This window comes from Coptis chinensis, chromosome 3, assembly GCF_015680905.1.
Source record: "Coptis chinensis isolate HL-2020 chromosome 3, ASM1568090v1, whole genome shotgun sequence".
Taxonomy (NCBI): Eukaryota; Viridiplantae; Streptophyta; class Magnoliopsida; order Ranunculales; family Ranunculaceae; genus Coptis; species Coptis chinensis.
Window position 1 is genome coordinate 62,358,408 of NC_141458.1, and position 13,433 is coordinate 62,371,840.

General features: G+C 37.6%; 1 protein-coding gene across 1 annotated transcript; it reads right to left on the reverse strand.

Moving 5' to 3' along the window:
- Positions 1-2,136: 2,136 nt before the first annotated feature.
- LOC147510327 (uncharacterized) lies at positions 2,137-2,841 on the reverse strand. The gene has a single exon (XM_086598090.1). It carries the CDS (start codon positions 2,839-2,841, stop codon positions 2,137-2,139), a length of 705 nt encoding a protein of 234 aa, XP_086454216.1.
- Between the last annotated feature and the right edge of the window lie 10,592 nt (positions 2,842-13,433).

A 13,433-nucleotide genomic window follows, 5' to 3' on the forward strand; every position in this document is an offset into this window, starting at 1 on the left:
TAGTCATAATCAAGGTGCAATAGATTCGTTTGTGGGATTCCTCAATATGGCACTTCTAGGGGACCAAGGTTTGATACATTTTCCAGTAGGAGGAGAATTGTTTGGAGATAATATGGGTAGTTTCATTATGGAGAAAAGCGATATAATGGATGTATGTAACATGGGTTGGTTAGATGCTGCTATTTTGGTGGTATACATGAGGTTAGAATATCTGCAAAATTTCATTATTGGTGTTATCGTAAATCTTAGATATTCATCTTTAGTTTTAGTAATTATGATTGCTTTATTTTTCTTTCTCTAGGATTCTTTATGATGAATTTGTGAGCTGTCGTGATGTCGTCGGATTTGTAAACCCTTTATCTTTCACAAGAGCTAATGGGAATGAGAAAACTCAAATTATTGTAGAGAGCTTGCAGAATACAACTGGAAAAAGAGTTGTTCTTATCCCTTATAATCCAGGGTAAGGATATTGTCTTATATTTTTAATACTATCTATGTTTTATCATTTTCATTGGAATGTATATTGTAGTTTTAATGTCTAAATTTTCTTTTTTTAACCACACATGCCTCTTATCTTTTTGTAGTGGACATTGGGTTTTGATTGCCATTAATTTATCGCGGATGACTTTTAATTGGTTGGATTCGATTCATAATCTACCATCTAATGATATAGATATCTATTTTAACAGGTTTGTCATGAGTGTGTATGTATATGAAATAATTAGATCATTATGTGCTTATCTTTTACTTGCTAATTAGGTTTTACATTGATCTTATTTTGAAGTGCTGTCATGAAAATAGAAAGACTTGAAGGGAAAGGAAGCAAAGGTCCAGTGAAGTGGGAGAAAATTATGGTAATAAACAAATTCTTATGCATACATACTATGTGTTTGGAAAAATATATGCTTATGAATATTTTCCATGTTTGCACTTAGGGCCCGTACCAATTTGGTAGTAAAGAGTGTGGGTATTACGTAATGAAGTTTATGAGAGAAATAATGTAAGATTGCTCAGATAATTCTTTTGAAAATAAGGTATAATTCGTCATATACTAGCATTCTCTATTTTGTGTTACTCTTCATTATTTAGTTATTATATACTTTTTTATCTTTGATTGTGCAGATGACAAATCTATCCCTCAAAGATACATACACATACACACAAGAGGAACTTGATGTTGTTCGACTTGAAATTCTTAGATTCATCTAGCATAATGGAGCGTTCGAGCCAAGCGTCGAGTCTTAGCTAGGTTTTGACCCATTCCAGTTAAGGTGTTGTGCTTGGTCTCACCATTTTTTTTTAATATTTTAGATAAAACAAATAGATTGCTTTTTTGATTGATGCAACAAGTTAGGTCATTATTATTTTGATAGAACAAGTAAATTTGGATGTTTCTTTCATTATTGATGACTCAAAAAAGTTCAAAACTCTTTTAGCAATTCAATGTCTTCGTGTTGGATGTCTAAATTTATTTCTTTTGTTTGTGTTGCACTATGAATTGTTTATTTGAGCAATGTGTTTTTAAATCCAGTGTGGATATATATGGTGAAAATGGGCAGGTTGCAGGTTGAATGAATATGATTAGAATCAAATAATTAGGAGCTTTTATTTAAAAGAAAAATTGACTATAAACCACGGTTTGTATCCAACCGTCGTATATATCATATTTATTTCCCACGGTTTGCAATGACTATACACCACAGTTTGATAAGAATCGAGGTATAATCAGTTTATATAACCCACGGTTTGTATCCAACTGTCGTATATATCATCATATTTCCCACGGTTCACATCGAATATAGCAGACTTTTCGGGCTATTAACCACGGTTTGTAAATTCTAATACCATTGTTTTACTCAAAACTGTGGTATATAAGAGGTACTTTTCCCCACGGTTTTCTTAGAAGTATTTCTCGCGGTGGTTGTTACCACGGTATGAAAACAGTGGATAAAGGTTTTTTACCACTGTAAATAACAGTGGTATATGAGCTTTTCTGTAGTAGTGCGGCTAATAGAAATCTCCTCTTACCGTTCGCCATTGGTAGCGGTCCTACAATATCCAGTCCCCACATGACGAACGACCATGGCTGAACACATTATGCAATGGCTCAGCTGGTGAGTGTATGAATGAAGCAAATCAATGGCATTTCTCGCATTTCTTGGCATACTCTATGGCGTCTCTTTTCATATGGGGCCAAAAATACCCTTGTGATATCAACCTATGAGTTGTAGTTCGTCCTGCAGAATGACTACCGCAATCTCCTTCGTGAACCTCTGCCAGAACCTCTTGCACCAGCTGCAGACCTATACATTTAAGCAATGGTCCATTGAAATTTCTCCTGTATAGTGCCCCTTCCAGCAATGTGTACCTCTGACTCAACTGTTCCATCCTTCGTTTGTCCTGTTTATTCTCTACCTCTACTCCCTTTAAGAAATTCTTAATCGGTGTTATCCAACCCTGATCTCCCTCGGTAGTAAGCAAAACCCCATCCTCATCTGATGTACTTGGTTTGCTCAACACTCTAACTTCAATAGACCGACCCTCTAATTCGGGTAGGACCGCTGCCACATAAGCCAAAGCATCGGCATGTCTATTCTCTCCACGGCCCAGATGAGCAAATTGTATTTTGTCAAACTCGCTTGCCTTTCGCTGTAGGACATCAAGGTATTTCGCCATCCGAGGGCAGCGAGCTGCAAACCCTCCATTTACCTGACAAACTACCAAATTAGAATCTGAGTAAATAGACAACTCCTTCACCCCCAGATCCTTGGCCAAATCTAATCCAGCTATCACAGCTTCATATTCAGACTCATTATTTGAAGCCGCGAATCCCAATTTCATAGATAGCTTAAGGCGATTGTTCTAAGGAGTTACTAACACGACCCCTATTCCATTTCCTGTATCTGTAGCAGAACCATCCGCAAAAACTCTCCACCTATTGCGCATATCCCAAGGATCCAAAGGATCGCTATTGACCTCCCCTTCAGATTCCATTACCATTTCCTCTCCCCAAGTGGGATCCTCTGCTAGAAATTCAGCCAGAAACTCCGCCACGGCTTGTGCCTTTTCTGTTGTTCTGACTTGGTATGTAATCTCGTAAGAACTGAGCAATACCGCCCACTTAAGCATCTTACCTGACTTCTCGGCCTTCAACGCTTGTCTGAGAGGCAAATTTGTTACTACCACTACAGAATGAGCTTCGAAGTAAGGCTTTAATTTAAGAGCTGAAAATATCAGAGCCAAAGCCTACTTTTCAATCCTACTGTACAGGGTCTCTACATCCAGTAGGGTTTTGCTTTGAAAGTAAACTGGCCTTTCTATCTTGTCGATCACCTTCACCAGAACTAAACTTATAGCGTACTCGCTAACACCCAGATACAAATGCAGCTTTTCTCCCTGTTCCGGACGTGATAGCAAGGGTGCCTGCCCGTGGTAGCTTTTCAACTCTTGGAAGGCTCTTTCGCATTCCGCGGTCCAATGGAAATCAGGAGTTTTTCTTAGCAAGCGGTATAGAGGCCGGCATTTGTTCGACGACTTGGAAATGAATCTATTAAGGGCGGCGACTCGTCGAGCCAGTCGTTGTACTTCCTTCACATTATGCGGAGAGGGCATCTCAATCAACGATTGAATCTGCTCTGGATTTGCCTCTATTCCGCGGTGTGTGACTATGTAGCCCAGAAATTTTCCTGAAGTTACCCCAAATGAGCATTTCTCGGGATTGAGTTTCAGTTTATGCTTGCGCAGTATGCCAAAAGTTTCATGGAGGCCTTCTAAGTGTTCCTTTTCCGACATGTTTTTTTCCACCATGTCGTCAATGTATATTTCTATCCCCTTTCGAATCTTGCCTTCGAACATCTTTTCTCCCAACCGCTGAAAGGTAGCACCAACATTCTTTAAGCCAAAAGGCATCCTGGTGTAACAATAGGTACCACCCTCCACTACAAAGGTGGTTTTCTCCTGATCTGGTCCGAACATCTCGACCTGATTTTATCCCATCGATGCATCCATGAAGGAAAACACCTTGTATCCTACCGTTCTATCAACTAACTCATCCACTCGGGGCATAGGGTAACAATCTTTCGAGCATTCCTTGTTGAGGTCTGTGAAGTCGACACACATTCTAACCTTGCCGTTCTTTTTCGGTACCGCGACCACATTAGACAACCACTCTGTAAACTCCACTTCCCTTATTATCCCAGCCCCCTTCATCCATATAACCTCTTCGCGAATCCCTTCAGCGTATTTGGGCCTTATGCTTCTCATTTTCTGTCGCACTGGCTTAGCATCTTCATTCATATGCAGACAATGACAAGCATACTCTGGGTCTAAGCCCGTGATATCCTCGATTACCCATGCAAATATAGCGGTATTGTCCATCAGAAATTGCACCAACTTACCCTTCCATTCCTCCAACAAGTCAGCTCCAACCGATGTAAACTTTTCCTCATCCCCCACCCCAAGGTTCACTACCTCTAACTCATCCAACGTTTTAGGTCCTAGCGGAGGCTCCCCTTCTGTTTCCGCTGCCCCCTGTGATTGCTATGCTGATCCTGGTTCGTTTGACGACCCCTCCCCTTTTGTTCCGCGGACTATACATTTTACAGTAACTTGATGGATATTCTGCACTGCTACTTGGTCCCCCCTTATTTCGTATGTCCCCCCATTAGTAGGGAAGTGGATCACTTGATAAAATGTCGAAGGGATGGCCTTCATTTTGTGGATCCATTTTCTCCCTAGAATGGTATTATATTGAGAACTTGAATCCACCACCATAAACCTAGTGAATACCATTGTCGGACCAGCTGTAACCGATAGCATCAATTCCCCCATGGGCTCTGTCATGCTGCCATTGAACCCATACAGATTAGTTCGAGGTGCTTTTAACTGATTTTTTCCGATATTCATCTCCTCCATTGCCCTCTTAAATAACAAGTCCACCGAACTGCCGCAGTCTATCAATACTCTCTTTACCAGATAATTGCCCATTGCTATAGTAATTACCAACGCATCCTCATGCGGGGAAATCACTGACTCTAAGTCTTTTGGGGTGAACCTTATGCTTTCCTCACCCACTGCTGCTCCACAAATTAACCGCGGTATGCTTACCACCGCATTCACTTGTTGTAAACTCGCTATCTTTCTCATCTTTTCTCGGTGTGCATTTCTTCCCAGGGTTTCTCCACTAAAGATGACATTGATGGTACCTAAAATTCTAGCCGGAGCTGGCACCCTCTCTTCTTGGTGAACCTCTGCGACAAACTCCCTGAGCATCCCCTTTTCTATCATTCTTTCCACTAACCATTTCAATGCATAACACTCATTCGTGGCGTGATTCTTGATTTTATGATATGCACAAAATGGTTTCCCTTCTATCTCCACAGGTGTATTTCGCGGACCCTCAAAGTACTGCTGCCCCTTAATCAGTGGCAAGATTTCCTCTAAGGGCCTGTTTAGTGGAGTCTGTTCGATTTCCCGGTACGGCTTCCTCTCCCAGATATCCCTTCGACCGAGGTCTCCCGTCCTATCTAGACCTCGGCCCTCTCCTCTGTACGCTCCTTTCTCTCTTTCCTCTATTATACTTTTTCCCTTGCTGACATCTCAGTCGACGGTCTGCACTGCTTTCCCTGATCTCTACTGTTCCTTCATATTTCTATGCATTATGTCCTCGTAGCGTATGTATTTTTCTACCTTTGGATACAGAGCATGCAAAGAAGTGATTTCGATTTTGGAAACCGACTCATGAACTCTAGTTCCCGCCCTCAAGCCGCGCTGGAAGGCTATGACCGCGGTATGTTCCCCCAAATTTTCCACCCGCAATGTCTCCTCCTTGAACCTACATAGAAACTCTCTCAATGACTCCGCGGACCTTTGTTTTATGTTGAACAGAGCTGCGATGTCAACCACCCTTCTTTTCTGGTGTATGAAGTGATCAACAAACGCGCGCTCCAGTTCTTCAAACCTTTTGATGCTCCACGAAGCCAACCTGTAATACCAATCGGAGGCTCCCCCCTTAGACTGGCTGGGAACATCATGCAGCGAAGCCCATCATATTTATTCTCCTGCCATAACGGCATCTGCTGCCAAAAATGGTGCAAGTGATCCGTCGGGTCTCCCTTTCCATCATTCCTCTCAAATCTTAGCTGGGCGAACCTCTTAGGCACTTCCGAATTCCATATCGAATCTGCCAGTAGATTTTTGTTGAGGCTTGCAACCTCCTTCTGCGTAGCACTCTGGTTCGCTTTTTCTGCTACGCGGTTCATCTCCCTATCTTTCTCAATCATCGCCTGTACTACCGCCAATGTGATACCCACCGTTTCTTCAGCCTCCTGTGGCAGGTATTCCTCATTCTCCCCCTCCACTTCGTTGCTCCGATGATCATCCCGCCCCGTTTCACCATGTGTAATCTCTCTCTCTTTCCTTAACTTGTCATTCTCAGTCTGTAACCTAACTATCTCGTCCTGGAGAAGTCTGGTAGCGACTACCGCCCCGTTAGATACTTTTTCCTCTCCTACCCCTTCTTTTCCTACCCTTTCCGCTTCTGTGTTCTCTGTTTCCTCGGCTTTTTCTCTAACCATTGCTTTCTTAGGTCTCCCTACTCCCCTTTTCACTATAGTAGCCATTTTCTCTTCGTTCCCCACAGACGGCGCCAAAATGTATATATTGTTATTACAACCTATAAGATCACTTGTCTCTTCTCCTTACTCTTCTTTCTCTATCTTTTTTCTTTTTCTTTTTTCTAACTTCCCTCCTCATCTGGTTCGTCGATCTTCTTCCATCCATTGTCCCCTCTCTCTCCACGTATCGCGGCAGTTATCTTGTAGTTATGATTCTGCTCTCTCTCTCTCCACGTCTCACAGCAGTTCCAAAGCAGTTAGGATACCGCAAATCTGATCCCATGCAACCTATCCCCCCATACCATACTGCATCCGGTCCCATTGTCACCACTAACCTCCTAGGTCATGAATACGACCCATACAGTAACTAAACTCTATCTAGGACTTTGATGAAACTTTAGATTACTGTTTGTGTATTGGGATTGATTTTGATGATTTCCAGTTGGTTTAATATCGTTCTATTCTTCTAAATTCATAATTTGATAGCAAGAATTTATCTTTCATATAGTATATCACGCATGCGATATAGTTTGATATTCGTTGTTATTGATTAAGCCTGTTTTAACTGTTTGTATCAAGTTTAGATATAACTCGTGCCGTAAAAAGACGAGTAATCTTTTGAGTTTGATAATTATTGTTGAACCTTTAGAAGATACATGTTTAGTTAAGAGTTATCATGATCATATCATCGAGAAAGCAATTGATTCTCATCGATAATGCTACTCGTATAAAATCTGGAATATTGAAATTGAATCTATAAATACAAACTAGGGTCTAAGGTGGATTCAACAGTCATAGAATTCTCTCTATTGAATTTCTCAATTTAATTTATTGCCTTCGTAGTAATTAGTTAATTTTAGTTAATAGTAATTCCACTTCCATAAAAAGAATATTGTCTGAATTAGTTAAGTATAATTTTAATACTCGTTTGTCCTAAATAGCAATCCCTGTGGGATCGACCCGTTTTTCACAACTATTTTCAACGATAGTTGTGCGCTTGCAGTTAAATAGGGTTAGATTAGTCTATTAATTTAGACCGGTTTAATTTCCTATCAGGCTGGTATAGCAACATTTTGCAAAAACTAGGCATTTATTATATTAGATATAGTAGTATATTTCTTCCTTTCTTAAAATGTTTTTCGAAAAAGACCAAAAATATTTTTCTGTTTAGTACTAAAAGTTGTGGATCGATATATCAATGTTTCCTTTTTGGCTAATGTTTCCTTTTTCCTTTTTCTATTTCTGTTTAGTACTAATGTTTCCTTACTCATTATAGCAACAGTAAGGATTCGTTCTTTTAGACAAACATTTATTTGGCTAATGTTTCCTTTTTCTGTTTAGTACTAATGTTTCCTTACTCATTATAGCAACAAAGTAAGGATTCGTCCTTCGAACTTAAACTAATATACGTACAATAGTTTCTGCATCTTTTTATGAATAACATGCATCAGCATTTGATTGTATATAGTAGTGAGTTTCTGAGACCAAGGTTAGAACAATTAAGTTCCATATCCTGTGAGAATCTAACCAAAAGCTTCATTTGAATGATTATTGAGTGATGATACAAAGGATGTCTAGATAGAAAGACCACACGTCCACTTGCTTGATCACTACGTCATATCCTAGGAGAGAATTTAGGCCCTTTTGGATCGATATAGCCAAATAAATGTTAAAAACCCAAACAAATAGTTTTTCCTCTAGTTACCCTCTTTTGAGTTTCACAATTTTCTAAAAGCCTTTTTATTCTTCGCCATAAATCCGAGACTTGTTACAATACACAATAAAAAGCTTACCCAGCTGACAAGTTGATAATTGCATGAATATTAGAAAAAGAGAAGAGAAGACTTTGTACAAAAATAGATCAGTTAGTTTCTTCAAAAAGAAAAGAAAGAAAAGAAAGACCCATCAAAAACCAAAACTCTTAAAAAATAATAATAATAATAATTAAAGGAGTTAGAAATCGAATCTCCCAAAAGTTCAAAATAAAAAGGAGTCGATATCGAAATAAACAAAAGAAAAAATAAAAAAGAGCAAAGTTAGAACTCACAAAATTCAAAATCATATTGAGTCACAAAGCCAAAGGGCTAAAGAATGAATCACAATTCGGAAGCAAAGGACAAAACGAGGTTCTTCTCAAGTTAAAAGTATCTTGAAGACCCAATTTATCAACTTATCATATTTTGTTTTTCCTTCAATTTTCTTTCTAAACCATTACCCTAGCCCCGTAACTCCTAATAAAAGAGCAGGTGCCGACTAGCAAAGTCGGTAAATCTTTGGGTGATGATAGCAGAGGTCTGTGGCTCGAACCCCACCAGCATCAAAGAGTTATTGTTCTCATTTAAAACAAGCTTACCAATAAAAAAAAAACTCCTAATAAAAGACATCTAGCTCGATTAGGAATAGGATGGTGTGATAGTAAGTGGCAAGTGTGATTAATCGACCCCGATTTCCTTTGGACGTCATTCGTGTATGTGAGGAATATAAATGTCCGCTACATTTGAGAGAACAAAACTTAAGTGAATCGATCAGAGAGTTTCTATTTTAACACATCCCTGTGAGAACCCACCTTAAGGACGTTCTCCAAAAGTTTCGAAAATAAATCTGCTTTTGCATTTCATTGCTCATGTTTGCGCATTTATCTTTAGATGATTTAATTACTGTACATAGGTTATTATAAGCTCAAAAGAGCTTGTCCTTATTCCCCACTAATGAGATGTATAGACTACTAAGAATAAATAAGGAGACAAGACCTTTTGTACTAGATAGGAGAAGTGTGTGAGTACCTTCTCTGAAAAACTCTCATGAGGTTTAAGCTCGTCCACTAGGGAATTCTTAGTGGTTTAAGGCCTTGTTGCATATGGTCAATTCAATCGCACTCTGTGAAATGAGATTAGTATAATAAATCACTCATTTGTGATTTTAGTTTTCTCTCTTATCCTTGCTTGAGGACAAGCAAAATGCTATTTGGGAGAGGTTGATCAGCTCCCAAATGTGCGATTTATTACCTTTACATTACTGCATTACAACCCTTCTTACGTATAATAAACAGACAACTCATAGCTTTTACTGCTCTTTTCAAGTTACAAGCCATTTCAAACCACTTATCATAAAAGCTGCATTTTAGTGCCAAAAGGAGCCTTATTAAAGCTTATTATGAAGACTCAAGCTGCTATGAAAAACTGCTGAAAAAGTCAAAGTCAAAGTCAAGGTCAAGGAATTAAAACCAGAATACTAAAAGTCATGTCCTTAACTCATAAGACTGGAAATGGATGGCTTTGCTACAAAAGAAGACTTGCTCAAAAACTTAGCTTTCTCAAGGAGATATAGAAAAAGAAAAAGCAAAAGCATAAAGAAAAAGAAAAATACAACATAGTGAGGTGTCTTGATTGTAGAGGGAGAGGACAAATTAGTCTTTGGCAAAAAGTGTAATATAAAGCCAAAAAGTAGGAGAAGAGAAGGCACCTAGACTTAATTTATGGTCATATAGGAGTAGAGTAGATTTTAATTTTAAGTCCTTTACATTTTTAAGTTTTTATTGCTTTATTTACTTTTGTTCTTCAATACACTTTTTTTCAATTCAAGTTTGTTCTTCAAGTTTCAATCCAAGTTGTTCTTCAATACAAGTTTACATTCAAGTTGTTATTCAAGTTTCATTCATCAATACAAGTTTTCCCGTTCAAGTTTTAGTCAAGTTTCAATACAAGTTTTCATTCCTTCAAAAACAAGTCATGAACTTTAAGAATACTACCTTCTCACCTTTATAAACTCCCATCAATCCATCTCTAAAAAATTATGGTGAACCTCAAAATAAACTCCCACAATACTATTACTTCACGCCCCAGACGCAGAGCACAGTTTCCTGAAGCCTAACTTTCTACTCAATCCCTAATTTCATGGGCTTCATTCCAAGCAACAAGTTCACTTGTCTTAGGCTTCCAAATAGGCTTTAAAACATGTCCAACTCCTCTTTTTCTTCATAAGCATTAAATCTTGGGTCTTCTCGGTAATTATCCATAAGTTTCCCATATGATCCTTAAAAACTCCTTTTTGCCCCTTTTTTTCTCTAATATTTTGCAAATCTCTCTTTCTCACTAGTAAAGTTACAAAACTTAACTTACAAGAATATTAGTCTACTAAGAGGGACAAACAAGAGCTATAATTGGGGGTTAAAATACACTTTTTTGAGCACTTATCAAGCGGTCGAGCACGATTATGTGCTTATCCCTCCTCTAATCCCCTCCACCGTTCTTTGATGAGGCCGCTATGTAAAACATTCACCATCCAATGGAGGCTCTACACTCGATCAACAGTGGTATGCGAAATATGTTCACTCGCTTATCGAAGAGTCTATGGGTGAATTTCAGCAGTAGATGTGTGTACTCACCAGAACGTGTTCCAGCGAGAGCTAATGGCCAACTAGCACTAGTTCTAGCAGCATGTGGTGCATACCCTAGATGATATCTAGGATCAATTAGCATCCTTAGGAGACCACCCAGCACGTCATCATCGTGATCCTGGTTCTTCTTCCTCTAAGCCTAACTTTAACCAATAAGCATACTAGAATTTCTAAGTTATTAATTGCTTACGTCTTGTGTTTTAATTACGTACTCACATTTTAATTTTCTACTTATGAATGTTGTGTGTTTAATAAATTCTATAAAATTTGTACTTTGCTTCGAATTAATATGAGAAATTATCTATGCATGTATTCGTGAGTGTGTGTGTATTATTTGTATTTTTACGTTATCTCAAAACTAAAAAAAAACTAAAACATCATCAAAAATTGAAAATTGAAAAACTAGAAAAAAAAACTAAACCCCCTCCACCACTAGCTAATTTTCACTCCTTAAAAACACAACTTCATTCCTACTTAACTAATTATGCTAGGAAGAAGTAAAGCTAATTTTCAGTTCTTTTATACCAAAGTTTTACTCTCAATTATCATGTAATAAAACTAGAGTAATAATTCATTCCACTCCTAGTCTCTTAGAAAATAACTAATTCAATTCGTGATTAACACTTCTACAATAGGAGAGTAATGGTTTTAAATATAACTAATATGGTAAAAACTATGATTTAATGTATTCTAAATTGAACTATGACAATTATATAATAAGATGTGAATATGAAGAAGGAATTAGGGAGATTTGAAATCCACCTTGATTAATCCCTAACATGCTAGTATAGATTTTGTTGCAACCCTAATCGTTATGTGTTCACATAAGGTTCAACATAAAGGTTAGGTCTTTTTATCCCTAATTATTCATGGCATCTCTAACCAACTAATAATTAATATGAGAGGAAGTTGGAACCCATTCTCATGGTGAATGAACTACCCTATAGAATTGAAACTCTTAAATACAACTATTTTATACTAACATATCAAATCTTCATCAAAGCTTCAATCAAACCCCTCTAATGGAGATTTAGTTGTGAATCATTAGACTATTATTAAATAAATAATAAGAAGAAGAAGACATAATAAAAGAACTACTTGATTAAAAATAACTTTTATTGTATTAATGGTGGCTAGGTTAATAAAACATAAAACTAGGGTTAAACTAAAGAGAAAAATTGGAGTTTCTAATATTAAACCTTAATTAAACTAAACTAAGTGGGAGAGAGAGAGCTAAATTATTCTAACTAATGGGAAGGGAGAGACTTTAAAGTTTTTCCTTAGTCCTCTTTATATAGGAGAGGGATAGGTTTACAATTTTATGCATGGTTTTTGGAGCTATGTTTTGGGCCACTGAATCAAGCCCGAAACCTAATTACTTAAGTCCAAAAAGGGTTTCTCTATTGAAAATTACTGCAACAGCCTTTTTGTCCACTTTATCTTTTGATTGGATCAATGCTAGGACTATTAGAAAGCTCTTTCCGAGCCGGTCGTGTTGACATATAATAGGCCCAATTCCGAGGTCTTAGTCCAAAGATACGGCTTGCAGAAGTTCTGTTGACTTTCAGCTTTGATTGGGCTTTAGAAAGGTTTTTTCTCCTTGAAACTTGGGCTTTAACTATAGAATTTCTTAGCAACTAATTTTTGCTATTTACTATTGCAAAAGTGACATATTTCTTTACCTGAAATACACAAAAGTACGTAAACGATACTAACTTTTATTTATTATAACCATAATTAGTTTATATGTAATATTATTAAGGGGTTAAAACTACAGTTTTGGGCTCTTATCAAACCACCCCCAAACAACATTTTACTTGTCCTCAAGCAAAGATGAGAAATTAAAGAAGTGACAAAAAATGGAGTTCTAACTAATCTTATTTCATCGAGTGTGATTGCATTGACCATATGCAATAAGGCCTTAAACCACTAGTACTTCCCTAGTGGACAAGTTATAGCCTCGTGGCAGTTTTATAGATAAGATAGTCACAAACTTCATTTATACTATAACAACTAAAAAATAAAATTAATGTTTCCTTATTTATTCTCAGATATCTATACATCTCATTAGCAATGAATAAAGAATAATCAATTCGAAACCTAAGCTAATACGTGCATAATAATAAATCATCTACGGATAACCATATATATAATGAACTATGCTATGAAATGCAATAACAAATCTATTTCTGAAACTTTAGAATAGCGTCCTTAAGTAGGTCCTCATAAATATGTCAAGACAAAAACACTCTGATTTTTCCACTCAAGTTTCGCTCACTCCAATGTGCAGTGGGCATACTTTTTCTCACAATCTCAATGACATACAAGGGAGTCGAGGTCGATGAAACACATCTGCCACTTACTATCACACCAACATATTCCTACTTGAGCTAGAGGTCTTTATTAGGTGTTACGGGGATTAG

Excerpts from the sequence above, each read along its gene's own strand:
- LOC147510327 (XM_086598090.1), bottom strand. The coding sequence starts at position 2,841 with ATGAAATTGGGATTCGCGGCTTCAAATAATGAGTCTGAATATGAAGCT.